Here is a 27274-nt window from a genome sequence, read left to right as displayed (position 1 = left end):
TGTGCCTGTCAAGCCTCTGCTTAAAGACCTCCAAAAAAAGGAGACTCCACCACACTCCTTGGCAGCAAATCCCACTGCCGAACAGCTCTGACTGTCAGGATGTTCTTCCTAAGGTTTAGGTGGAATCTTCAAAGCAACAGGAGTCCTGTTGCTTAAACCAAGGTATATGAGAGCTGCCTGCAGGTATTCAGAAAAGAGGGACAGTGGCACTTTGCGTGTGCTCAGAGGCTACTCCCCTTGCTCAGTGAAACACAATAGGATCCAGCCCCAGGGGATCCACATTCAGTCCTGCTTCATTTCTGTGTGTGCATTTGGCAAGCCTTTAACTATGGCCTCCCTAAATTAAATTCATAGAATCATAGAGTTGGAAGAGACCCCAAGGGCCATCCAGTCCAACCCCCTGCCAAGCAGGAAACACCATCAAAGCATTCTTGACATGTGCCTGTCAAGCCTCTGCTTAAAGACCTCCAAAGAAGGAGACTCCACCACACTCCTTGGCAGCAAATCCCACTGCCGAACAGCTCTTGCTGTCAGGAAGTTCTTCCTAATGTTTAGTCTCTTCTTGAAGCCACCTAAGCCAGTGAGCCCCCATGGTATCTTGTGGCAGTGAGTCCCATCGTTTGCTTGAACCTGCTGCCTATCAACTTAATTGGATGGTCCTCAATTCTAGTATTGCAAGGCGGGGGAATCATAGAATCGTAGAGTTGGAAGAGACCACGAGGGCCATCCAGTCCAACCCCTGCCGAGCAGGAAACACCATCAATTCTTGGCATATGCCTGTCAAGCCTCTGCTTAAAGACCTCCAAAGAAGGAGACTCCACCACACTCCTTGGCAGCAAATTCCACTGCCGAACAGCTCTGACTGTCAGGATGTTCTTCCTAATGTTGAGGTGGAATCTTCTTTCTTGTAGTTTCATAGAATCATAGAATCATAGAGTTGGAAGAGACCCCAAGGGCCATCCAGTCCAACCCCCTGCCAAGCAGGAAACACCATCAAAGCATTCTTGACATATGCCTGTCAAGCCTCTGCTTAAAGACCTCCAAAAGAAGGAGACTCCACCACACTCCTTGGCAGCAAATTCCACTGCCGAACAGCTCTTACTGTCAGGAAGTTCTTCCTAATCATAGAATCCTAGAGTTGGAAGAGACCACAAGGGCCATCCAGTCCAACCCCCTGCCAAGCAGGAAACACCATCAAAGCATTCCTGACATGTGCCTGTCAAGCCTCTGCTTAAAGACCTCCAAAGAAGGAGACTCCACCACACTCCTTGGCAGCAAATTCCACTGCCGAACAGCTCTGACTGTCAGGAAGTTCTTCCTAATGTTTAGGTCAGGGTCCCCAAACTAAGGCCCCGGGGCTGGATGTGGCCCGCGGAAGGTCTGGGAATCAGCATAGTTTTACATGAGTAGAATGTGTCCTTTTATTTAAAATGCATCTCTGGGTTATTTGTGGGGCATAGGAATTTGTTCATATTTTTTTTCAAAATATAGTCCGGCCCCCCATAAGGTTTGAGGGACAGTGGACCGGCCCCCTGCTGAAAAAGTTTGCTTGAACCTGCTGCCTATCAACTTAATTGGATGATCCTCAATTCTAGTATTGCAAGGCGGGGGAATCATAGAATCCTAGAGTTGGAAGAGACCACAAGGGCCATCCAGTCCAACCCCCTGCCAAGCAGGAAACACCACCAAAGCATTCTTGACATATGCCTGTCAAGCCTCTGCTTAAAGACCTCCAAAGAAGGAGACTCCACCACACTCCTTGGCAGCAAATCCCACTACCGAACAGCTCTTACTGTCAGGAAGTTCTTCCTAATGTTTAGGTGGAATCTTCTTTCTTGTAGTTTGAATCCGTTGCTCCGTGTCCGCTTCTCTGGAGCAGCAGAAAACAACCTTTCTCCCTCCTCCATATGACATCCTTTCATATATTTGAACATGGCTATCATATCACCCCTTAACCTTCTCTTCTCCAGGCTAAACATGCCCAGCTCCCTAAGCCGTTCCTCATAAGGCATCGTTTCCAGGCCTTTGACCATTTTGGTTGCCCTCTTCTGGACACGTTCCAGCTTGTCAGGATCCTTCTTGAACTGTGGCGCCCAGAACTGGACACAGTACTCCAGGTGAGGTCTGACCAGAGCAGAATACAGTGGTCCTATTCCTTCCCTTGATCTAGATGCTATACTCCTATTGATGCAGCCCAGAATTGCATTGGCTTTTTGAGCTGCTGCATCACACTGTTTTTAGTCTATTGTTATTTTAACTTTTCAAAAATCTTAAATTATTGTTCATTTTTCTTATTGACAATCTTAGATGCTATAGTGGTCTCTTCACTTGTGGTCTCTTCACTGGTCTTGCAACTTCCACCCGGATCCAGACAACCGTTCTTGTTTTTTTTGGACAGCCTCGCTGACCCTGCGGCTTCGGACAGGGTCCTTGCAGCTGTAAGCGCCACTATGAAGCAGTACCCCTTTGACTTCCGTGGAGCCAGGATCCTAAGCGGAGAGGATGAGGGCGTGTTTGGCTGGGTGACAGCTAACTATCTCCTGGAGAACTTCATCAAGGTAGAAGAGTCTTTCTTTCTTTCTTTCTTTCTTTCTTTCTTTCTTTCTTTCTTTCTTCTTTCTTTCTTTCTTTCCTTCCTTCCTTCCTTCCTTCCTTCCTTCCTTCTTTCCTTCCTTCCTTCTTTCCTTCTTTCCTTCTTTCCTTCTTTCCTTCTTTCTTTTTTCTTTCCTTCCTTCCTTCCTTCTTTCCTTCTTTCTTTCCTTCCTTCCTTCCTTCCTTCCTTCCTTCCTTCCTTCCTTCCTTCCTTCCTTCCTTCCTTCTTTCCTTCCTTCCTTCCTTCCTTCCTTCCTTCCTTCCCTCCTTCCTTCCTTCTTTCTTTCTTTCCTTCTTTCCTTCTTTCTTTTTTCCTTCCTTCCTTCCTTCCTTCCTTCCTTCCTTCCTTCCTTCCTTCCTTCCTTCCTTTCTTTCTGTCCTTCCTTCCTTCCTTCCTTCCTTCCTTCCTTCCTTCCTTCCCTCTTTCTTTCTTTCCTTCTTTCCTTCTTTCTTTCTTTCTTTCCTTCCTTCCTTCCTTCCTTCTTTCCTTCCTTCCTTCCTCCCTCCCTCCCTCCCTCCCTCCCTCCCTCCCTCCCTCCCTCCCTCCCTTCTTTCCTTCCTTCCTTCCTTCCTTCCTTCCTTCCTTCTTTGTTTCCTTCCTTCCTTCCTTCCTTCTTTCTGTCTTTCCTTCCTTCCTTCCTTCTTTCCTTCTTTCTTTTTTTCCTTCCTTCCTTCCTTCCTTCCTTCCTTCCTTCCTTCCTTCCTTCCTTCCTTCCTTCCTTCCTTCTTTCTTTCTTTCTTTCTGTCCTTCCTTCCTCCCTCCCTCCCTCCCTCCCTCCCTCCCTCCCTCCCTCCCTTCTTTCCTTCCTTCCTTCCTTCCTTCCTTCCTTCCTTCTTTCTGTCTTTCCTTCCTTCCCTCTTTCTTTCTTTCCTTCTTTCTTTTTTTCTTTCTTTCCTTCCTTCCTTCCTTCTTTCTTTCCTTCCTTCCTTCCTTCCTTCCTTCCTTCCTTCCTTCCTTCCTTCCTTCCTTCCTTCCTTCCTTCCTTCCTCCCTCCCTCCCTCCCTCCCTTCCTTCCTTCCTTCCTTCCTTCCTTCCTTCCTTCCTTCCCTCCTTCCTTCCTTCCTTCTTTCCTTCTTTCCTTCTTTCTTTTTTCCTTCCTTCCTTCCTTCCTTCCTTCCTTCCTTCCTTCCTTCCTTCCTTCTTTCTTTCTGTCCTTCCTTCCTTCCTTCCTTCCCTCTTTCTTTCTTTCTTTCCTTCTTTCTTTTTTTCTTTCTTTCCTTCCTTCCTTCCTTCTTTCTTTCCTTCCTTCCTTCCTTCCTCCCTCCCTCCCTCCCTCCCTCCCTCCCTTCCTTCCTTCCTTCGTTCTTTCCTTCCCTCTTTCCTTCCTTCCTTCCTTCCTTCCTTCTTTCTGTCTTTCCTTCCTTCCTTCCTTCCTTCCTTCCTTCCTTCCTTCCTTCCTTCCTTCCTTCTTTCTTTCCTTCTTTCCTTCTTTCTTTTTTTCATTCCTTCCTTCCTTCCTTCCTTCCTTCCTTCCTTCTTTCTTTCTGTCCTTCCTTCCTTCACTCTTTCTTTCTTTCTTTCTTTTTTTTCTTTCTTTCTTTCCTTCCTTCCTTCCTTCCTTCCTTCTTTCACCCCTTTTTACTATATTAAATGCAAACCGAAGCCATTCCCTCTTTTTTTTAATCGGTAAAACCTTTATTGCCATCAAACAAACACGCAGACAAAATAATAGCAGATTAAAACTATCACTGTGGCAAGCAAGCGCTGTGTTAAGAGAGAGAAGGGAGCATTCCGCCCTCCGCTTTCACGGCATTGGGGCTTCTAATAATTCAGACGTCCGCCGATTATAACGACGAGAAAATAGCAAATGAAGATAATGAGCCACCATCTTGGTCAGCTCCTTCCTGGTCCTTCCCCAACAATAGGAATTGTAAGATTTAATAATAATAATAATAATAATAATAATTTATACCCCGCCCATCTGGCCGGGTTCCCCCAGCCACTCAGGCGGCTTCCGACAAAACACTAAAATACAGAAATCCATCAAACATCAGACATTCCCGCTCTGGTCTCCTCCTGGGGATACAGAGCTGGTCCAGGAATTGTCGACGAAGGTCGTCGTCAAGTTTGCAATGAAGAACCATGTGTAGAAGGCTTTCCACCTGGGGGGTCATGACACGGACGGATCCAACTCTAGGATTCCATGATTCTATGAAAGTACAAGAAAGAACATTCCACCTCAACATTAGGAAGAACTTCCTGACAGTAAGAGCTGTTCTGCAGTGGAATTTGCTGCCAAGGAGTGATTGCCGGGGCGGGTGGAGGGAAAGCTGGCAAGGGAGAAAGGGAGCTTTCCTTGCCCCACTGTGGCCCCGCCCCCGGCCCCGCCCCTCGCCCCCCCTAATTTTCATCCTGGCTACGCCCCTGTGTAGAAGGCTTTCCACCTGGGGGGGTCATGACACGGACGGATCCTTCCAGCCTCCGCCCTGCCGGAGAACCTTCCCCGCAGGAGCTTCGATGGGTTTGCGTTGAACCTGGCCAACGAAAATGCCCTTGTAGAATCATAGAATCCTAGAGTTGGAAGAGACCCCAAGGGCCATCCAGTCCAACCCCCTGCCAAGCAGGAAACACCATCAAAGCATTCTTGACATATGCCTGTCAAGCCTCTGCTTAAAGACCTCCAAAGAAGGGGACTCCACCACACTCCTTGGCAGCAAATCCCACTGCCGAACAGCTCTGACTGTCAGGAAGTTCTTCCTGATGTTGAGGTGGAATCTTCTTTCTTGAAGTTTGAATCCATTGAATCATAGAATCCTAGAGTTGGAAGAGACCCCAAGGGCCATCCAGTCCAACCCCCTGCCAAGCAGGAAACACCATCAAAGCATTCTTGACAGATGCCTGTCAAGCCTCCGCTTACAGACCTCCAAAGAAGGAGACTCCACCACACTCCTTGGTAGCAAATCCCACTGCCGAACAGCTCCGACTGTCAGGAAGTTCTTCCTAATGTTGAGGTGGAATCTTCTTCCGGTCACCTCCAAATTCCAATATCCGCTTTCACGGCACTGGGGCTTCTAATAATTCAGACGTCTGCCGGTTATAACGACGAGAAAATAGCAAATGAAGACAATGAGCCACCATCTTGGTCAGCTCCTTCCTGGTCCTTCCCCAACAATAGGAATTGTAAGATTTAATAATAATAATAATAATAATAATAATTTATTATTTATACCCCGCCCATCTGGCCGGGTCTCCCCAGCCACTCTGGGCGGCTTCCGACAAAACACTAAAATACAGAAATCCATCAAACATCAGACATTCCCGCTCTGCTCTCCTTCTGGGGATACAGAGCCGGTCCAGGAATTGTCGACGAAGGTCGTCGTCAAGTTTGCAATGAAGAACCATATGTAGAAGCATGGGCGTAGGCAGGGGGGGCAGGAGGGGGCAGTTGCCCCCCCTAGAAGCAGGCAACCGCTTTGCGCGGCTCTGGGGCTTTCCCTCCACCCACCCCGGCGATTGCAGAGGGGGAGGAGAGGATCGGAGCAGCCCGATTTTGGGCTGATCCTGGCGCCCCCTCGCCCCTGCCGATCGCGGACGGGGAGGAGGGGGTCGGAGCAGCCCGATTTCAGGGAGGCTTTTAATGTTTAATAGATTGTTGTGTTTTATTCTTCGGTTGGAAGCCGCCCAGAGTGGCTGGGGAGACCCGGCCAGATGGGCGGGGTATAAATAATAAATTATTATTGTTATTATTATTATTATTACTACTCCCTTCTGGACTGGATGGCCCTTGTGGTCTCTTCCAACTCTACGATTCTATGATTCCCCCGCCTTGCAATACTAGAATTGAGGACCATCCAATTAAGTTGATAGGCAGCAGGTTCAAGCAAACGATGCGACTCACTGCCACAAGATACCATGGGGGCTCACTGGCTTAGGTGGCTTCAAGAAGAGACTAAACATTAGGAAGAACTTCCTGACAGTAAGAGCTGTTCGGCAGTGGAATTTGCTGCCAAGGAGTGTGGTGGAGTCTCCTCCTTTGGAGGTCTTTAAGCAGAGGCTTGACAGGCATATGTCAAGAATGCTTGGATGGTGTTTCCTGCTTGGCAGGGGGTTGGACTGGATGGCCCTCGGGGTCTCTTCCAACTCTAGGATTCCATGATTCTATGAAACTACAAGAAAGAAGATTCCACCTCAACATTAGGAAGAACTTCCTGACAGCAAGAGCTGTTCTGCAGTGGAATTTGCTGCCAAGGAGTGATCGCCGGGGCGGGGGGAGGGAAAGCTGGCAAGGGAGAAAGGGAGCTTTCCTTGCCCCACTGTGACCCCGCCCCTCGCCCCCCTAATTTTCATCCTGGCTACGCCCCTGTGTAGAAGGCTTTCCACCTGGGGGTCATGACACGGACGGATCCTTTCAGCCGCAGGAGGTTCGATGGGTTTGCGTTGAACCTGGCCAACGAAAAGGCCCTTATAGAATCATAGAATCCTAGAGTTGGAAGAGACCCCAAGGGCCATCCAGTCCAACCCCCTGCCAAGCAGGAAACACCATCCAAGCATTCTTGACATATGCCTGTCAAGCCTCTGCTTAAAGACCTCCAGAGAAGGAGACTCCACCCCACTCCTTGGCAGCAAATCCCACTGCCGAACAGCTCTTACTGTCAGGAAGTTCTTCCTGATGTTGAGGTGGAATCTTCTTTCTTGAAGTTTGAATCCATTGAATCATAGAATCCTAGAGTTGGAAGAGACCCCAAGGGCCATCCAGTCCAACCCCCTGCCGAGCTGGAAACACCATCCAAGCATTCTTGACATATGCCTGTCAAGCCTCCGCTTCAAGACCTCCAAAGAAGGAGACTCCACCACACTCCTTGGCAGCAAATCCCACTGCAGATTCGATGGGTTTGCGTTGAACCTGGCCAACGAAAATGCCCTTCTTTCTCGGGGGTTCAGTCTAAAGTCAAGATAATTCGGTTTTTGCCTGCAGGCCCCAATGCCCAGGGGCGAGGGGAGTTGGTCCGCCAACGTCTGCCAAGGAAACTCCACCATGCGGAGGGAAAAAAACCAAGGCTGAGCGTTCTGGGGCTCTGGCAAACTAAGTCGATGACCATCCTTGTTCCTTTTAATTCAGTACGGATGGATTGGACGCTGGGTCCGTCCCAAGAAGAAGACCCTGGGCGCCATGGACCTGGGGGGAGCTTCCACCCAAATCACCTTTGAGACACCGGAGGTTATCGAGAGCCGCCCTGCCAACGAGGCGACGCTGCGGCTCTACGGGCAGACGTACAAGGTCTACACGCACAGCTTCCTCTGCTATGGCAGGGACCAGATCCTGAAGAGGCTTCTGTCCAAGGTGCTGAAGGTAAGGGAGTAATAATAATAATAATAATAATAATAATAATAATAATAATAATGTTTAATTTTCAAGGTCCTGAAGAGGCTTCTGTCCAAGGTGCTGAAGGTAAGGGAGTAGGGCTGGAGGCCATAAGAACATACGAAGTACTTGCTGGGTCAGGCCAATGGCCCCAGCTAGCCCAGCATGCTGTTTTCACAGCGGCTGGCCAGGTGCCTCAATGGGAAACCCTCAAGTAGAGTCCAAACAGCAACCGATATTGCAGCCTCCGAGCATGGAGGCAGAATACAGACTTTGTACCTAGTAGCCATTGGTAACCCTCTCCTCCATGAATGTGTCCAATTTAAAGGCATCCAGGTTGGTGGCCATCGCTACCTGTTCCCAAGTTCCTTGAATTCTGGAAGACTCTCTTTGACACCAGGGCCATCACCCCCCATGCCCCCCACAGTCCTATCTCCTACAGGAATCTCTTTAGGGCAAATGATTTAGGGTTGGGTAGGGAGGACTGGGCCAGTCATAGAATCATAGAATCATAGAGTTGGAAGAGACCACAAGGGCCATCCAGTCCAACCCCCTGCCAAGCAGGAAACACCATCAAAGCATTCCTGACATATGCCTGTCAAGCCTCTGCTTAAAGACCTCCAAAGAAGGAGACTCCACCACACTCCTTGGCAGCAAATTCCACTGCTGAACAGCTCTTACTGTCAGGAAGTTCTTCCTAATGTTGAGGTGGAATCTTCTTTCTTGAAGTTTGAATCCATTGCTCCGTGTCCGCTTCTCTGGAGCAGCAGAAAACAACCTTTCTCCCTCCTCCATATGACATCCTTTCGTATATTTGAACATGGCTATCATATCACCCCTTAACCTTCTCTTCTCCAGGCTAAACATACCCAGCTCCCTAAGCCGTTCCTCCTAAGGCATCGTTTCCAGGCCTTTGACCATTTGGGTTGCCCTCTTCTGGACACGTTCCAGCTGGTCAGTATCCTTCTTGAACTGTGGTGCCCAGAACTGGACACAGTACTCCAGGTGAGGTCTGACCAGAGCAGAATACAGTGGTCCTATTACTTCCCTTGATCTAGATGCTATACTCCTATTGATGCAGCCCAGAATTGCATTGGCTTTTTGAGCTGCTGCATCACATTGTTGACTCATGTCAAGTCTGTGATCTACCAAGACTCCGAGATCCTTTTCACATGTACTGCTCTCAAGCCAGGTGTCCCCCATCCTGTATTTGTGCCTTTCATTTTTTCTGCCCAAGTGTAGTACCGTACATTTCTCCTTGTTAAAATTCATCTTGTTTGCTTTGGCCCAGTTGTCTAACCTGTTAAGGTCATTTGGAAGTGTGATCCTGTCCTCTGGGGTGTTAGCCACCCCTCCCCATTTGGTGTCATCTGCAAACTTGCTCAGGATGCCCTCAAGCCCATCATCCAAGTCGTTGATCAAGATGTTGAATAAGACTGGGCCCAAGACAGAACCCTGTGGTTCTTCCCACTAGTCACTACTCTCCAGGATGAGGAGGAGCCATTGATGAGCACCCTTTGGGTTCGGTCAGCCAGCCAGTTCCAAATCCACCGAATGGTAGCATTGTCTAGCCCGCATTTCACCAGCTTCTTTACAAGAATATCATGGGGCACCTTGTCAAAGGCCTGGCTGAAATCAAGATAGGCTACATCCACAGCGTTCCCTTCATCTACCAGGCTTGTCGTTCTGTCAAAAAATGAGATCAGATTAGTCTGACATGACTTATTTTTGGACTTCCATCAGTCCCAGCCAGCGTGGCCAATGATCGGGAACGGTGAGAGTTGCGGGCCAGAAACATCTGGAGGGTGCCATCCTAGCACAACATTCCCAGTGGTAAGACAGTGGTTTGAGAGTGGAAGTGTCTCCCTCTGGACTTCCCTTCCTTGGCTGCCTGCCCGGGATTCTTCAGTTGAGATTCCTGCATTGCAGGGGGTCGGACTGGGTGACTCTTGGGGGTCCCTCCCAACACGACAATTCAATGATAGTAGAATCATAGAATCATAGAATCATAGAGTTGGAAGAGACCCCAAGGGCCATCCAGTCCAACCCCCTGCCAAGCAGGAAACACCATCCAAGCATTCCTGACAGATGGCTGTCAAGCCTCCGCTTAAAGACCTCCAAAGAAGGAGACTCCACCACACTCCTTGGCAGCAAATCCCACTGCCCAACAGCTCTGACTGTCAGGAAGTTCTTCCTAATGTTGAGGTGGAATTTTCTTTCTTGTAGTTGGAATCCGTTGCTCCGTGTCCGCCTCTCTGGAGCAGCAGAAAACAATCTTTCTCCCTCCTCTATATGACATCCTTTTATATATTTGAACATGGTTATCATATCACCCCTTCACCTTCTCTTCTCTTTTTTTTTATATATTTTTTATTAAGTATTTTATCAACACATATCAAAGAAAACATACACAAAGAAATACAAGATACAAAATTACAAATACAAAAGAAAATATCAAGATACAAAAATACAAAGATCAAACAACATGTAACAAAAAGAAAATACATCATCTCTAATCCATTTTAGTATTCATTGTCCTTAGGCTTCCCCAATTCCCCACTATCTGATTTTCATTTTTATAAACTTCTGTAGCAGTTTCTAAATCATCTTTCTTACCCATCATATAATCCCTTTAACACTTCAAAATTTCATCTTTTTATCATCTACCAAAATTTCTCCCTTTCAATCTTCTGTTTATCTCCCTATTGCCTTAACTTCTTTATTTTCCTGGATGTTCAAAATCTAGTTGTCAAATACATTCCCTATATATATTTTAAATTTCTTCCAATCTTTTGAAATCTTCACCTTCTCTTCTCCAGGCTAAACATACCCAGCTCCCTAAGCCGTTCCTCATAAGGCATCGTTTCCAGGCCTTTGACCATTTTGGTTGCCCTTTTCTGGACACGTTCCAGCTTGTCAGTCTCCTTCTTGAACTGTGGTGCCCAGAACTGGCAGCAAATTCCACTGCCGAACAGCCCTTACTGTCAGGAAGTTCTTCCTCATGTTGAGGTGGAATCTTCTTTCTTGAAGTTTGAATCCATTGCTCCGTGTCCGCTTCTCTGGAGCAGCAGAAAACAACCTTTCACCCTCCTCTATATGACATCCTTTCATATATTTGAACATGGTTATCATATCACCCCTTAACCTTCTCTTCTCCAGGCTAAACATACCCAGCTCCCTAAGCCGTTCCTCATAAGGCATCGTTTCCAGGCCTTGGACCATTTCGGTTGCCCTCTTCTGGACACGTTCCAGCTTGTCCGTATCCTTCTTGAACTGGGGTGCCCAGAACTGGACACAGTACTCCAGGTGAGGTCTGACCAGAGCAGAATACAGTGGTCCTATTACTTCCCTCGATCTAGATGCTATACTCCTCTTGATGCAGCCCAGAATTGCATTGGCTTTTTGAGCTGCTGCATCACACTGCTGACTCATGTCAAGTTTGTGGTCTACCAAGACTCCTGGATCCTTTTCACATGTACTGCTCTCAAGCCAGGTGTCTCAAACTCCAGAGAATCCCAAAGGGCCCGATGTTCGGCTGGTTGACTCAGGCTGCTTCTTTTCACCCGCCACAGGCCGAAAGGTACGCCCTCCAGCTGAGCAACCCCTGTTGGCCCGTAGGATACGGGAAGAACTTCACGGTGGGAAGCGTCTACGACTCGCCGTGCACCGAAGCGGAGAAGCCGGCCAACTACTTCCCCACCGCTATGGTCAACATGAGCGGCTCTGGGGACGCGGCCAAATGCCTCCGGCACGTCGACAGCCTCTTCCAGTTCACGGCCTGCCCCTATTCCCACTGCTCCTTCGACCAAACCTTCCAGCCAAGCGTCGCGGGGAACTTCATCGTGAGTAGCTCAAGGCGGCGGAAGGTCATGGGAGGCCAAACTTTGAGCCTGGGCTCAAATAAAGAGCAGAATAAAACAAAGGACAGATGGGAAAGGGCGCCTCCGGGCATGTGCAGAGCGCATTGCCTTTGCCGCCAATTCATCGGGGTCTTGCAAAGGATTTCAGGGGGAGGGCTGTAGCTTGGTGCTAGAGCGCTTGCTTTGCAGGTTAAGCCCCTAGCATAGCTGCCAAGTTATCCCTTTTTTTTAAGGTTACTGGTAGGTAGCCGTGTTGGTCCGGGTCGAAGTAAAATAAAAAAAAATCCCTTCAGTAGCACCTTAAAGACCAACTCAGTTTTTTCTTTTATTTTGGTATGAGCTTTCGTGTGCATGCGCACTTCCCTTTCGTGTGCATGCTTGGATGGTGTTTCCTGCTTGGCAGGGGGTTGGACTGGATGGCCCTTGGGGTCTCTTCCAACTCTATGATTCTATGATTCTAATAGTATAACCACCTAAACATTAGGAAGAACTTCCTGACAGTAAGAGCTGTTCGGCAGTGGAATTTGCTGCCAAGGAGTGTGGTGGAGTCTCCTTCTTTGGAGGCCTTTAAGCAGAGGCTTGACAGGCATATGTCAAGAATGCTTTGATGGTGTTTCCTGCTCGGCAGGGGGTTGGACTGGATGGCCCTTGTGGTCTCTTCCAACTCTATGATTCTATGATTAGGAAGAACTTCCTGACAGTAAGAGCTGTTCGGCAGTGGGATTTGCTACCAAGGAGTGTGGTGGAGTCTCCTTCTTTGGAGGCCTTTAAGCAGAGGCTTGACAGGCATATGTCAAGAATGCTTTGATGGTGTTTCCTGCTTGGCAGGGGGTTGGACTGGATGGCCCTTGGGGTCTCTTCCAACTCTAGGATTCTATGATTCTATGATTTTTATTTACCTAATATCCCCAATTGTTTGGGTGGAAATGGGGTGTTATCCAAACACTCCCCAGTAGAGAGGGCAGTATTTTACAAAATCCCCGAAACTAGAAAACAGAGAGGCGGGTCTTCACTTAAGTAATCCAAATGAATGAATTGTTGATTACAGTCAAGAGCAGGCATCCCCAAACTTCGGCCCTCCAGATGTTTTGGACTACGATTCCCATCATCCCCGACCGCCGGTCCTGTTAGCTAGGGATCATGGGAGTTGTAGGCCAAAACATCTGGAGGGCCGCAGTTTGGGGATGCCTGGTCAAGAGGGTTGCCAGACTCAAGAGAGGACAGGACTTGTGCGCCTTGAATTGCCCTGCTCTCTTTTGAGTCCGGAAACCTTCAAGAGAAACCAACAGACCCTTTGCTTGGAAATGAAACCAAGGGTCTGCTGGTTTCTCTTGAGCAGGCCCTCCAGATGTTTTGGACTACAATTCCCATCACCCCTGACCACTGGTCCTCTTAGCTAGGGATCATGGGAGTTGTAGGCCAAAACCATGCCTGCTCTTGACGGTTTCCCGACTCAAAAGAGAGCAGGGCAATCAAAGGCACAGAAGTCCTGTCCTCTCTTGAGTCTGGCAACCCTCACAGTCAAAGACCAATAAAACACACACAAAATAAAGCATCGTAGGAACGGCTTAGGAACGATGGGAGTTGTAGTCCCAAAACATCTGGAGGCCCACTGGTTGAGAAACCCTGGACTAGGATTCAGTCTTTCCCAACCAGTGTGCCTCCAGATGTTTGGGGACTACGACTCCCGTCATCCCTAGCTAGCCAGACCAGTGGTCAGGAACGATGGGAGTCGTAGTCCCAAAACATCGGGAGGCACACTGGTTGGGAAACACTGGTTTATGCCACACCCTCCTCACTTTCTCCCTCTCCCTCCTCCTCCTCAACAGGCCTTCTCCGCCTTTTTCTACACCGTGGACTTCATCCGGACGCAAATGAAGAGACGGGTGGCCATGCCGAGTGACCTTGAGCAGGCTGCCCATGAGATCTGCAGCGCAACGTGGTCCGAGGTGGGTTTCCTCGTAAGGAGGGGGGCTTTTCCGATGCAAACCGAAGCCCGAACCGGACATTAAGGTCCCCGTGGTTTAGGAAGAAATCTGATATTTCAAAAGATTTCAATTTTCAGCTATAGGGTAGCATGATATATATATAGTGCAGGTACATCTGCCCTTCTTAGACCCAGAACCCAACTTGACCCAAACATCATAGCTGCCAGGTTTTCCCTTTTCTCGCGAGGAAGCCTATTCAGCATAAGGGAAAATCCCTTAAAAAAAGGGAGAACTTGGCAGCTATGGTTAATCCTGTTTACCTATATGCTAATCATAGAATCCTAGAGTTGGAAGAGACCCCAAGGGCCATCCAGTCCAACCCCCTGCCAAGCAGGAAACACCATCCAAGCATTCCTGACAGATGGCCTGTCAAGCCTCTGCTTCAAGACCTCCAAAGGAGGAGACTCCACCACACTCCTGGGCAGCAAATTCCACTGCCGAACAGCTCTTACTGTCAGGAAGTTCTTCCTATTCATAGAAGCATAGAGTTGGAAGAGACCCCGAGGGCCATCCAGTCCAACCCCCTGCCAAGCAGGAAACACCATCCAAGCATTCCTGACAGATGGCTGTCAAGCCTCTGCTTAAAGACCTCCAAAGAAGGAGACTCCGCCACACTCCTGGGCAGCAAATTCCACTGCCGAACAGCTCTTACTGTCAGGAAGTTCTTCCTAATGTTGAGGTGGAATCTTCTTTCTTGTAGTTTCATAGAATCATAGAATCCTAGAGTTGGAAGAGACCCCCAAGGGCCATCCAGTCCAACCCCCTGCCAAGCAGGAAACACCATCAAAGCATTCTTGACAGATGGCTGTCAAGCCTCTGCTTAAAGACCTCCAAAGAAGGAGACTCCGCCACACTCCTTGGCAGCAAATTCCACTGCCGAACAGCTCTTACTGTCAGGAAGTTCTTCCTAATGTTGAGGTGGAATCTTCTTTCTTGAAGTTTGAATCCATTGCTCCGTGTCCGCTTCTCTGGAGCAGCAGAAAACAACCTATCTCCCTCCTCTATATGACATCCTTATATATATATATATATATATATATATATATATATATATATATATATATAATCAGGAGTCGGTCATGACTGGACCTAATGGTCAGGGGTCCCTTTACCTTTTCCTTTAATTCCCATGTTAACCGGCATCCCTGCACATCAGGCTGGAGTTAGATTCATAGAATCATAGATTCCTAGAGTTGGAAGAGACCACAAGGGCCATCCAGTCCAACCCCCTGCCAAGCAGGAAACACCATCCAAGCATTCCTGACAGATGGCCTGTCAAGCCTCTGCTTAAAGACCTCCAAAGAAGGAGACTCCACCACACTCCTTGGCAGCAAATCCCACTGCCGAACAGCTCTTACTGTCAGGAAGTTCTTCCTCATGTTGAGGTGGAATTTTCTTTCTTGTAGCTTGAATCCATTGCTCCGTGTCCGCTTCTCTGGAGCAGCAGAAAACAACCTTTCTCCCTCCTCCATATGACATCCTTTTATATATTTGAACATGGCTATCATATCACCCCTTAACCTTCTCTTCTCCAGGCTAAACATACCCAGCTCCCTAAGCCGTTCCTCATAAGGCATCGTTTCCAGGCCCTTGACCATTTTGGTTGCCCTCTTCTTAATCTTTTCTAGTTACAGGTAGGTAGCCGTGTTGGTCTGAGTCGAAGCGAAATAAAAAAAATCCCTTCGGTAGCACCTTAAAGACCAACTAAGTTTATATTTTGGTATGAGTTTTGGTGTGCATGCACACTTCTTCAGATACACTAGAAACAGAAGTGTCAGACCCTATATATATATATACAGAGGGTGGTGGGGGTGGGTGGGAATGGGAGATGGGCTGATGGGAGTGGTAAACCTGTTGATGGCTGTTAACGACTGCTGATGACTGCAATAGGTCCTGAGGGGGGAAAACAAGGGCTGATGGGAGTGGTAAACCTGTTGATGGCTGTTAACGACTGCTGATGACTGCAATAGGTCCTGAGGGGGGAAAACAAGGGCTGAGGCTCAAGAAAGCTTGATCATGCATAGTGAGATAAGAATCCCATGTCTCTATTCATCCCAGGTGCTTCCATGGTTTTAAGCTTGGTACCGTGTTTCTCATATTATAAGTCATGTCTTATATTAATTTTTTCTTCAAAAAAACACGACATGGCTCATTTTTGAGGGATGTCTTATTTTTTAATAAAGTGCACGCGGGCGCTGTTTGCCGGGCTTGTCAAGCCCAGCAAACAGCGCCCGCCGATCTTCGGTGACAGGCGGGGGTGGGCGGAGAGCGGAGAACGATCTCCGCTTCTCCCCCACCCCCGCCTGTCACACAGCACAGGTCGGCGGGCGCTGTTTGCCGGGCTTGTCAAGCCCAGCAAACAGCGCCCGCCGATCTTCGGCTCTGTCCCCCGATGCGCGACGGCTCGGGGAAGCAGGCAGGGAGCTCCTGCTGGGTCCCGCGCCTTCGCCTCTCGCTCGGTCGGGGCTACACGACATGGCTTATTTTCGGGGTATGTCTTATTTTTCACCAACCCTTAGAAATCCTGTCGTGGCTTATTTTTGGGGGATGCCTTAAAATATGAGAAACACGGTAATACGGTATCTGTTCCAACTCTACAGACAGAGAATCTCACCTAAGAGATCCTCAGCAAACCTTTTTAGAACTAAAATATCCACCTGATGAAGTTAAACAACAGAGCCAGACTGATACCTAGGGAGAACCTGCTGCAAGACAGACCCCAAAAAAGAAAATAACAGAACACCACTAGTCGTCACATACAGCTCCCGAGTTAAAACAGTACAGCGCATCATCCGAGATCTACAGCCTCTCCTGGACAATGACAGCTCCCTTTCTCAAGCTCTGAATCATAGAATCATAGAATCATAGAATCATAGAATCATAGAATCATAGAATCATAGAATCATAGAATCATAGAATCATAGAATCATAGAATCATAGAATCATAGAATCATAGAGTTGGAAGAGACCACAAGGGTCATCCAGTCCAACCCCCTGCCGCGCAGGAAACACCATCCAAGCATTCCTGACATATGCCTGTCAAGCCTCTGCTTAAAGACCTCCAAAGAAGGAGACTCCACCACACTCCTTGGCAGCAAATCCCACTGCCGAACAGCTCTTACTGTCAGGAAGTTCTTCCTAATGTTGAGGTGGAATTTTCTTTCTTGTAGTTTGAATCCGTTGCTCCGTGTCCGCTTTCATTGCCTACAGACAGCCACCCAATCTTCAACAACTCCTCACCCACAATAATACAACCACCAGACTTAACATGGACACTGGTACCAGAGCCGGCAATAAACCCAGATGCCAACTTTGCTGCCACATCCACCCGGACAACACCATTACTGGCCCCAACAACATCCAACATCCCATCTCAGGACTATTGAATTGCTCCTCTTCTAACATTGTGTATGCCATCCAATGCCAACGGTGCCCTTCAGCTCTCTATATTGGACAAGCAGGCCAAACCCTACTATGCCAAAGGATAAATGGACGTAAATCTGACATCGGGAACCACAAGACAGAGAAACCAGGAGGAGAACACTTCAATCTCCCAGGACATTCTATACTAGATCTCAAAGCAGCTGTTTTATTGCGGAGAAATTTCAGGAACAGACTGGAAAAAGAGAAGTTGCTGAATTGGAACTCATTCCCAAGCTGAAAACCACGGAGCCGCCTGGGATGAACGAAGACATCGGATTCTTATCTCATTATGCATGATCAAGCTTTCTCAAAGTAGCTGTCTTACTACAAAAGAATTTCAGAAATAGACTGGAAAGAGAAGCTGCTGAATTGCAACTTATCCCCAAGCTCAAAACCATGGAGGGACCTGGTTTGAACAAAGACATTGGATTCTTATCTCATTATGCATGATCAAGCTTTCTTTAGCGCCTCAGCCCTTAGGACTAATTGCAGTCATCAGCAGTCGTTAACAGCCATCTACAGGTTTACCACTCCCATCAGCCCATCACCCATTCCCACCCACCACCCTCTGAATATATATAAGGGTCTGACACTTCTGTTTCTAGTGTATCTGACGAAGTGTGCATGCACACGAAAGCTCATACCAAAATAAGAACTTAGTTGGTCTTTAAGGTGCTACTGAAGGAATCTTATTTATTAATCTTTTCTTTTAATACTTCTGCTGTGACTCTCCTTGGATCAGGCTGTGTGACCCACTGGCAGGTCCCAACCCATCGGTTGAAGACCAGCGGATGGTGTTGGGGCACGATCCTGAGCTGGGAAGCTCACATGGAGTGAGTGAGTGAGTGAGTGAGTGACTCACTCTCTCACTTAGCCTAACCCAGGCGTCCCCAAACTGTGGCCCTCCAGATGTTTGGGCCTACAACTCCCATGATCCCTAGCTAACAGGACCAGTGGTCAGAGATGATGGGAATTGTAGTCCAAAACATCTGGAGGGCCGAAGTTTGGGGATGCCTGGCCTACAACTCCCATGATCCCTAGCTAACAGGACCAGTGGTCAGAGATGATGGGAATTGTAGTCCAAAACATCTGGAGGGCCGAAGTTTGGGGGTGCCTGGCCTAACCTACTTCCCAGGGCAGAGAAGCGGACACGGAGCAATGGATTCAAACTGCAAGAAAGAAGATTCCACCTCAACATTAGGAAGAACTTCCTGACAGTCGGAGCTGTTCGGTAGTGGGATTTGCTGCCAAGGAGTGTGGTGGAGTCTCCTTCTTTGGAGGTCTTTAAGCGGAGGCTTGACAGGCATATGTCAAGAATGCTTTGATGGTGTTTCCTGCTCGGCAGGGGGTTGGACTGGATGACCCTCGTGGTCTCTTCCAACTCTAGGATTCTATGATTAGGAAGAACTTCCTGACAGTAAGAGCTGTTCGGCAGTGGGATTTGCTGCCAAGGAGTGTGGTGGAGTCCCCTTCTTTGGAGGTCTTTAAGCAGAGGCTTGACAGGCATCTGTCAAGAATGCTTTGATGGTGTTTCCTGCTTGGCAGGGGGTTGGACTGGATGGCCCTTGTGGTCTCTTCCAACTCTAGGATTCCATGATTCTATGAATTTAATTTAGGGAATCCATAGTTAAAGGCTTGCCAAATGCACACACAGAAAGGAAGCAGGACTGAAAGTGGATCCCCTGGGGCTGGATCCTATTGTGTTTCCCTGAGCAAGGGGAGTAGCCTCTGAGCACACGCAAAGTGCCACTGTCTGTCCCTCTTATGAATACCCGCAGGCAGCTCTCATATACCTTGGTTTAAGCAACAGGACTCCTGTTGCTTTGAAGATTCCACCTCAACATTAGGAAGAACTTAACCACCTCAACATTAGGAAGAACTTCCTGACAGTCAGAGCTGTTCGGCAGTGGGATTTGCTGCCAAGGAAGTGTGGTGGAGTCTCCTTCTTTGGAGGCCTTTAAGCAGAGGCTTGACAGGCATATGTCAAGAATGCTTTGATGGTGTTTCCTGCTTGGCAGGGGGTTGGACTGGATGGCCCTTGGGGTCTCTTCCAACTCTAGGATTCTATGATTAGGAAGAACTTCCTGACAATAAGAGCTGTTCGGCAGTGGGATTTGCTGCCAAGGAGTGTGGTGGAGTCTCCTTCTTTGGAGGTCTTTAAGCGGAGGCTTGACAGGCATATGTCAGGAATGCTTGGATGGTGTTTCCTGCTCGGCAGGGGGTTCGACGGGATGGCCCTTGTGGTCTCTTCCAACTCTAGGATTCTATGATTAGGAAGAACTTCCTGACAGTAAGAGCTGTTCGGCAGTGGGATTTGCTACCAAGGAAGTGTGGTGGAGTCTCCTTCTTTGGAGGTCTTTAAGCGGAGGCTTGACAGGCATATGTCAAGAATGCTTGGGTGGTGTTTCCTGCTTGGCAGGGGGTTGGACTGGATGGCCCTCGGGGTCTCTTCCAACTCTGCGATTCTATGATTCTAATAATATATCCCAATCCACATCCCTAACATTCGCACAAATTCTGTGGGCGATAGAACCGAGATTAGAAGACGGCTCTGAGCACAGGGATGAGGGGGTCTTTTTCAGCCATGATGGCTGCACTTCCTCACAGGAAACCCCGCAAGCCAGTGAGTCTGGGGTAGGAGACATGGGCGTAGGCGGGGGGGGCAGGAGGGGGCAACTGCCCCCCCAGAAGCAAAAGGCTGAGGGGCGCACGGGGAGCGTAAGCGGAGGAGGCGGCCACAGGCTCGCGTCCCCCGCGCGCCCCCGGAGCTTCGCGCCGGGAGCGGGAGCCTGGGGCCGCCTCCTCGGAAGGCCGCGTAGCCCCGCCCACATCCCCACTGGGGCCCCTCCCCTCCCGTCCCTTGCCCCCCCCCTAATTTTGATTCTGGGTACGCCCCCTGGTAGGAGAATGAAATGAGTTGGGTTGAGTACCCTGTGACAGAAGAACTTCCTGACAGTCAGAGCTGTTCGGCAGTGGGATTGGCTGCCAAGGAAGTGTGGTGGAGCCTACGATTCTATGATTCGGGCAGCACAGGACCCGAGAAGGCTGGGAGGGGGTGCTCAGAGTTGTGCTCTGCATTCGAGAAGAACATTAAGCATCTTTTTTTTTCCCCTCGTCTCTGCCCGCCATGCTCCTTCTGCACCCCTAGCTTCTTGAGAAAGCGCCGGGCCTGGAGAAGAGGCTCCCCGATTACTGCTCAGCGACCACCTTCATCTTCCTCATCCTCACGCGGGGCTACCAATTTGACAACGGCACCTTCCCCAACATCGTCTTCCAGAAAAAGGTACGGGCAGGGGCGTGGCCAGGATGAAAATTGGGCGGGGCCAGGGGCGGGGCCACAGCGGGCCAAGGGAACCTCCCTTCTCCCTTGCCAGCTTTCCCTCCGCCCGCCCCGGCCATCGCGGAGGGGGAGGAGGGGATCGGAGCAGCTGCTCTGACCCCCCTCCTCGAACGGCAGCGGGCGCCAGGATCGGCCCGAAATCGGGCTGCTCCGACTCCTTGGTAGCAAATCCCACTGCCGAACAGCTCTGACTGTCAGGAAGTTCTTCCTAATGTTGAGGTAGAATCATAGAGAATCATAGAATCATAGTTGGAAGAGACCCCAAGGGCCATCCAGTCCAACCCCAGAGCCGCGCAAAGCGTTTGGCTGGCTTCCCCCCCGCCCGCCCCACAGCCAGCCAGGGAGAAGGGAGACATCCCTTCTCCCTGGCTGGCTGTGGGGCGGGCGGAGGGAAAGCCCCAGAGCCGCGCAAAGCGGTTGCCTGGCTTTCCCCCCGCCCGCCCCACAGCCAGCTAGGGAGAAGGGAGACATCCCTTCTCCCTGGCTGGCTGTGGGGCGGGCGGAGGGAAAGCCCCCAGAGCCGCGCAAAGCGTTTGGCTGGCTTCCCCTCCGCCCGCCCCACAGCCAGCCAGGGAGAAGGGAGACGTCCCTTCTCCCTGGCTGGCTGTGGGGCGGGCGGAGGGAAAGCCCCAGAGCCGCGCAAAGCGTTTGGCTGGCTTCCCCTCCGCCCGCCCCACAGCCAGCCGGCTAGAAGGGACGTCTCCCTTCTCCCTGGCTTTCCCTCCACCCGCCCCACAGCCAGCCAGGGAGAAGGGAGACGACACCGGGCGAGCCCCAGAGCCGCGCAAAGCATTTGGATGGCTTTCCCCCCGCCCGCCCCACAGCCAGCTAGGGAGAAGGGTCCCTTCTCCCTGGCTGGCTGTGGGGCGGGCGGAGGGAAAGCCCCAGAGCCGCGCAAAGCGGTTGCCTGGCTTTCCCCCCGCCCGCCCCACAGTCAGCCAGAGAGAAGGGCCGTCTCCCTTCTCCCTGGCTTTCCCTCCACCCGCCCCACAGCCAGCCAGGGAGAAGGGAGACGGCACCGGGCGCTGGCCCGCAGCCCTGCCTCTAGGGGGGGGCAACTGCCCCCTCCTGCCCACCCCTGCCTACGCCCATGCGCGGCGCGTCTTTTTTGCAACGGTTCCTTTCTTCCTACACGCAGGCTGGGGACGCATCCATCGGCTGGGCCCTGGGATACATGCTGAACCTCACCAACATGATCCCGGCCGAGGAGACCGGATTCTGGAAGGGCACGGCGTACGGCCCCTGGGTTGGCCTGGTCCTCCTCTTCGCCGCCATCATCCTGGCCACGCTGGCCAGCATCTTCTGCCTGCTGAGATCCTCCAAGGGACGGGGAGCGATGTAAGAGCAGGCGGGGAAACCCGGCAGGCACGGCGGGGGTTGATATGGGAGGATGGGCAGATCCAGCGCCCAGCCCAACCCCGTGGCTTGCGGGCTCGGAATCCCCCTGCGGAGTCCCCCACCCCAAACCCCAACTGCGACCTGGAAGGAGAGGAGACGGAGACGGATTCTGGATCCAGGAACCATTTCTCTGAGGCTTGCGATGAACGGTCGACTTTCCTCCTTTTCTTACATCGCCGTTGGAAATCCCAACTCCCGGAAGAAGTTGTGCTTGTTCTTTTAATAAGGACCCCAGACGATGTGGCGATCCTGCAAAAAGAGAAAAGAATACTGGAACGAGATATATGAAGAACTAAAGAAAACGTTTAAAATCACATTTAAAAAAGGGGGGGGAACAGGGAGGGGGGAGGGGGGCTTTTACTTACGTAGATATAGGAAATGGGTATGACTTGTAAGATTGGAAATATTTGAGTTGTACCATTACTATATGTGCTTTTGTTTTATGTAAAGTTTTAAATTGATTAATAAACTTGTTTTTAAAACTTTTAAAAAATAAATCACATTTTAAAAAAAAAATGCCCGAAATGTTCCTTTTAAATATCCTACCGCCGGAAATAAAGAAGGAAATAAGATCTTTATGCCGAGACGCCGCGACCGCAGCGAGAATCCTGGTAGCTAAAAATGGGAAGAGCGAGACGCTGCCCACAGTAATAGACTGGCAAACCCAAATGTTAAATTATATTTGGGTGGCATGATTGACAGACGCAATGAGAGATATACCCGTACAAAAGTGGAGAGTGTATAAGAACTATCTCAAAAACATATTCCCCAAATAGCTCTCTACTCACGGATATGGAATGAGGCTGGAGAGAAATAGAAAGGATTAGAATAATCATGGGCGTAGGCAGAGGGGGGCAGGAGGGGGCAATTGCCCCCCCCTAGAAGCAGAGCCACTGGCCAGCCTGCCCCACTGCCCGCCCGGTGCCGTCTCCCTTCTCCCTGGCTGGCTGTTCGGGCTGATCCTGGCTCCCCCTCGTCCCTTCCGATCGCGGAGGGGGAGGAGGGAGTGGGAGCAGCCCGATTTCGGGCTGATCCTGGCTCCCCCTCGTCCCTTCCGATCGCGGAGGGGGAGGAGGGAGTGGGAGCAGCCCGATTTCGGGCTGATCCTGGCTCCCCCTCGTCCCTTCCGATCGCGGAGGGGGAGGAGGGAGTCGGAGCAACCCGATTTCGGGCTGATCCCGGCTCCCCCTCGTCCCTTCCGATCGCGGAGGGGGAGGAGGGAGTGGGAGCAGCCCGATTTCGGGCTGATCCTGGCTCCCCCTCGTCCCTTCCGATCGCGGAGGGGGAGGAGGGAGTGGGAGCAGCCCGATTTCGGGCTGATCCTGGCTCCCCCTCGTCCCTTCCGATCGCGGAGGGGCAGGAGGGAGTCGGAGCAGCCCGATTTCGGGCTGATCCTGGCTCCCTCTCGCCCCTTCCGATCGCGGAGGGGGAGGAGGGAGTGGGAGCAGCCCGATTTCGGGCTGTTCCTGGCTCCCCCTCGTCCCTTCCGATCGCGGAGGGGGAGGAGGGAGTGGGAGCAGCCCGATTTCGGGCTGATCCTGGCTCCCCCTCGTCCCTTCCGATCGCGGAGGGGGAGGAGGGAGTGGGAGCAGCCCGATTTCGGGCTGATCCTGGCTCCCCGTCGTCCCTTCCGATCGCGGAGGGGCAGGAGGGAGTCGGAGCATCCCGATTTCGGGCTGATCCTGGCTCCCCCTCGTCCCTTCCGATCGCGGAGGGGGAGGAGGGAGTGGGAGCAGCCCGATTTCGGGCTGATCCTGGCTCCCCGTCGTCCCTTCCGATCGCGGAGGGGCAGGAGGGAGTCGGAGCAGCCCGATTTCGGGCTGATCCCGGCTCCCCCTCGTCCCTTCCGATCGCGGAGGGGGAGGAGGGAGTGGGAGCAGCCCGATTTCGGGCTGATCCTGGCTCCCCCTCGTCCCTTCCGATCGCGGAGGGGGAGGAGGGAGTGGGAGCAGCCCGATTTCGGGCTGCTCCGATGTGGCCCCGCCCCGCCCCTTGGCCCCGCCCCTTGCTCCCCGCCCCTTGCCCCCCCCTGATTTTCATCCTGGCTACGCCCCTGAGAATAATAGAAATAATTGAATGATGCTGGAGAGAAATAGAAAGGATTAGAATAATAGAAAGAATTGAATGGTGCTTGAGAGAAATAGAATTAGATTAGAATAATAATAATAAGAATAATAAGAATTAATAATAATTAATTATTATTAATAATAATTAATAAGAATAAGAATAATAATGAGGAGGAAAAAGAGATATCCTTAACATAAGCCTGTGAAACTTAAATATTGAAAAGTGTGCAACAAAAGGGACAGGAAGTATCCATATGTAGATGTGACGAATGTATCTCTTTTATATTCTTATTTGTTCTGTAAATCTGTGAGGATAAGTTTCGGCGAAATATTGTAAGAATAAGGTTTTTCTTGCCCTTTTTCTTTTTCTCTTCTTCTTTTTTCTTATCGATCTTCTTTATTGTATTGCTGATTTCCCCCCCCCTTATTATTCTCCCCCCACCTTATTATTCCTTTTTATACGTAAGTGTGTGTTTGTTGCTCTGCTGATTTTAAACAATAAAAACTATTTAAAAACAAATAAAATAAGGACCCCAGATGAAAGCAAGGCTTTTCTGGACTTCCACCCGCTTCTCTGCTTGCATATCTGTTCCTTATTGAAGCTCAGGGACCCCCCCCCCAAAAAAAAACAAAACAAAATTAGATTCATATTGAATCTGCCATGAATGCTATGTGCTTGGCAAGGATCCAGACCTGGGAAGAAGAAATGACGGGTGGGGGAACTGGGGGGGGGGAGAAAAAACACCCAACTTTTTGCGTTACAAAAAGACCAGTGTGCCTGAAATCATAGAATCGTCGAGTTGGAATTCGTTTTACGGAAAATTCGTCTAGCGAATCCCATAGGAATGCATTGAAGTTCAATTAATGCGTTCCTATGGGCAAAAAAAATTTCAATGCATTTTTTTGCCCATAGGAACGCATTAATTGAACTTCAATGCATTCCTATGGGAGACCGCGATTCGCTAGACGAATTTCTCGTAAAACGAATTCGTCTGGCGAGGCAACCTCCGCTCGAAAAATCCTTTCGTCAAGCGGAAAGTTCGTTAAGCAAGGCCTTCGTTAAGCGAGACACCACTGTATAATATATGATAAAATATATGACAAATATCACTTACTTGGGCGTGAGCTTCACACTGAACTCAACGGAGCTTGCTTCTGCGTAAAGGTGGGTAGCAGGAATGCACCACTTATTTTAAAAATTATTATTATTAATATTATTATTATTATTATTTGCTTGCTTTCCTGGCAACTCTGAACTGTACGGAGGGAGGGGAAAGTGGGTTGAAAGTCTCTGAAGGAGGAGCTGCAATTCCAGGATCAAGAAATCGCTATTTTTTTTCCCCCCATGGAAAATTGCTCCGCCAAAATCCCAGGTGGGGGCAGCTGGGAAACAGCATTTAAATATACTGCACTAATTTGATTTGAAATAATTTGATGAGGGATGGAGAGAGAAAACATCTCCCCGCCCTTTCACAACTTTTGGCTGTTTTTATATTCAATACGCCCCCATGTGATGGATCCCTCATGTAACAGCATAAGAATCATAGAAGGGGACTCCACCACACTCCTTGGCAGCAAATTCCACTGCCGAACAGCTCTTACTGTCAGGAAGTTCTTCCTAATCATAGAATCATAGAATCATAGACTTGGAAGAGACCCCAAGGGCCATCCAGTCCAACCCCCTGCCGAGCAGGGAACACCATCCAAGCATCCTTGACATATGCCTGTCAAGCCTCTGCTTAAAGACCTCCAAAGGAGGAGACTCCACCACACTCCTTGGCAGCAAATCCCACTGCCGAACAGCTCTTACTGTCAGGAAGTTCTTCCTAATCATAGAATCGTAGAGTTGGAAGAGACCCCAAGGGCCATCCAGTCCAACCCCCTGCCAAGCAGGAAACACCATCCAAGCATTCTTGACATATGCCTGTCAAGCCTCTGCTTAAAGACCTCCAAGGAAGGAGACTCCACCACACTCCTTGACAGCAAATCCCACTGCCGAACAGCTCTGACTGTCAGCAGAAGAAAGGCCTGCTGGGTCAGGCCAGTGGCTCATCTAGTCCAGCAGCCTGGTCTCACCGTGGCTGACTAGACCTTGGTGCAAAACAGGGAACCTTTCATTGGTTTCTTCCCCACCCCAAAACTCATTAGCATATTCTGTACTCTTAAAACAAAATGCAGTTGTATGTGAATCATAGAATCCTAGAGTTGGAAGAGACCCCAAGGGCCATCCAGTCCAACCCCCTGCCGAGCAGGAAACACCATCAAAGCATTCTTGACAGATGCCTGTCAAGCCTCTGCTTCAAGACCTCCAAAGAAGGAGACTCCACCACACTCCTTGGCAGCAAATTCCACTGCTGAACAGCTCTTACTGTCTGGAAGTTCTTCCTAATCATAGAATCGTAGAGTTGGAAGAGACCCCAAGGGCCATCCAGTCCAACCCCCTGCCAAGCAGGAAACACCATCAAAGCATTCTTGGTGTATGCCTGTCAAGCCTCTGCTTAAAGACCTCCAAAGAAGGAGACTCCACCACACTCCTTGGCAGCAAATTCCACTGCCGAACAGCCCTTACTGTCAGGAAGTTCTTCCTAATGTTGAGATAACTAGAGCATGCACCACTCTGGCGAGGCAGTCCGCAGGCAGGTAGGGTCTCATCCTGCGTCCCAGATGGAGCTGCCCTGGACACAGAATGGACCTGCGCCTCCATGGACAGCTGTGAGTCCAAAATGACTCCCAGGCTGCGCACCTGGTCCTTCAGGGGCACAGTTACCCCATTCAGGACCAGGGAGTCCTCCACACCCGCCCGCCACCTGTCCCCCACAAACAGCACTTCTGTCTTATCAGGATTCAACCTCAATCTGTTAGCCGCCATCCATCCTCCGACCGCCTCCAGGCACTCGCACGGGACCTTCACCGCCTTCACTGCTTCTGATTTCATAGAATCATAGAATCCTAGAGTTGGAAGAGACCCCAAGGGCCATCCAATCCAACCCCCTGCCAAGCAGGAAACACCATCAAAGCATTCTTGACATATGCCTGTCAAGCCTCTGCTTAAAGACCTCCCAAGAAGGAGACTCCACCACACTCCTTGGCAGCAAATCCCACTGCCGAACAGCCCTTACTGTCAGGAAGTTCTTCCTAATGTTGAGGTGGAATCTTATTTCTTGAAGTTTGAATCCATTGCTCCGTGTCCGCTTCTCTGGAGCAGCAGAAAACAACCTTTCTCCCTCCTCTATATGACATCCTTTTATATATTTCATAGAACCCTAGAGTTGGAAGAGACCCCAAGGGCCATCCAGTCCAACCC

At 50.0% G+C, this 27274-nt stretch overlaps 1 protein-coding gene across 1 annotated transcript in view; it reads left to right on the top strand.

Moving 5' to 3' along the window:
* ENTPD2 (ectonucleoside triphosphate diphosphohydrolase 2) overlaps positions 1-22238 on the top strand; it is a 67727-nt gene extending 45489 nt beyond the window's left edge. The window contains exons 4-9 of the mRNA XM_060270609.1: positions 2399-2558; positions 7653-7883; positions 11468-11737; positions 13585-13704; positions 20315-20449; positions 21645-22238. Coding sequence (XP_060126592.1) covers positions 2399-2558; positions 7653-7883; positions 11468-11737; positions 13585-13704; positions 20315-20449; positions 21645-21848 — 1120 coding nt within the window. The 3' untranslated portion in view covers positions 21849-22238. The remainder of the gene's footprint in view (positions 1-2398; positions 2559-7652; positions 7884-11467; positions 11738-13584; positions 13705-20314; positions 20450-21644) is intronic.
* The last annotated feature ends 5036 nt before the right edge of the window (positions 22239-27274 follow it).

The sequence above is a fragment of the Zootoca vivipara genome, chromosome Z, assembly GCF_963506605.1.
Source record: "Zootoca vivipara chromosome Z, rZooViv1.1, whole genome shotgun sequence".
Taxonomy (NCBI): Eukaryota; Metazoa; Chordata; class Lepidosauria; order Squamata; family Lacertidae; genus Zootoca; species Zootoca vivipara.
The sequence above is the reverse complement of the archived record's forward strand: the minus strand, read 5'-3'. Positions and strand labels throughout refer to the sequence as shown.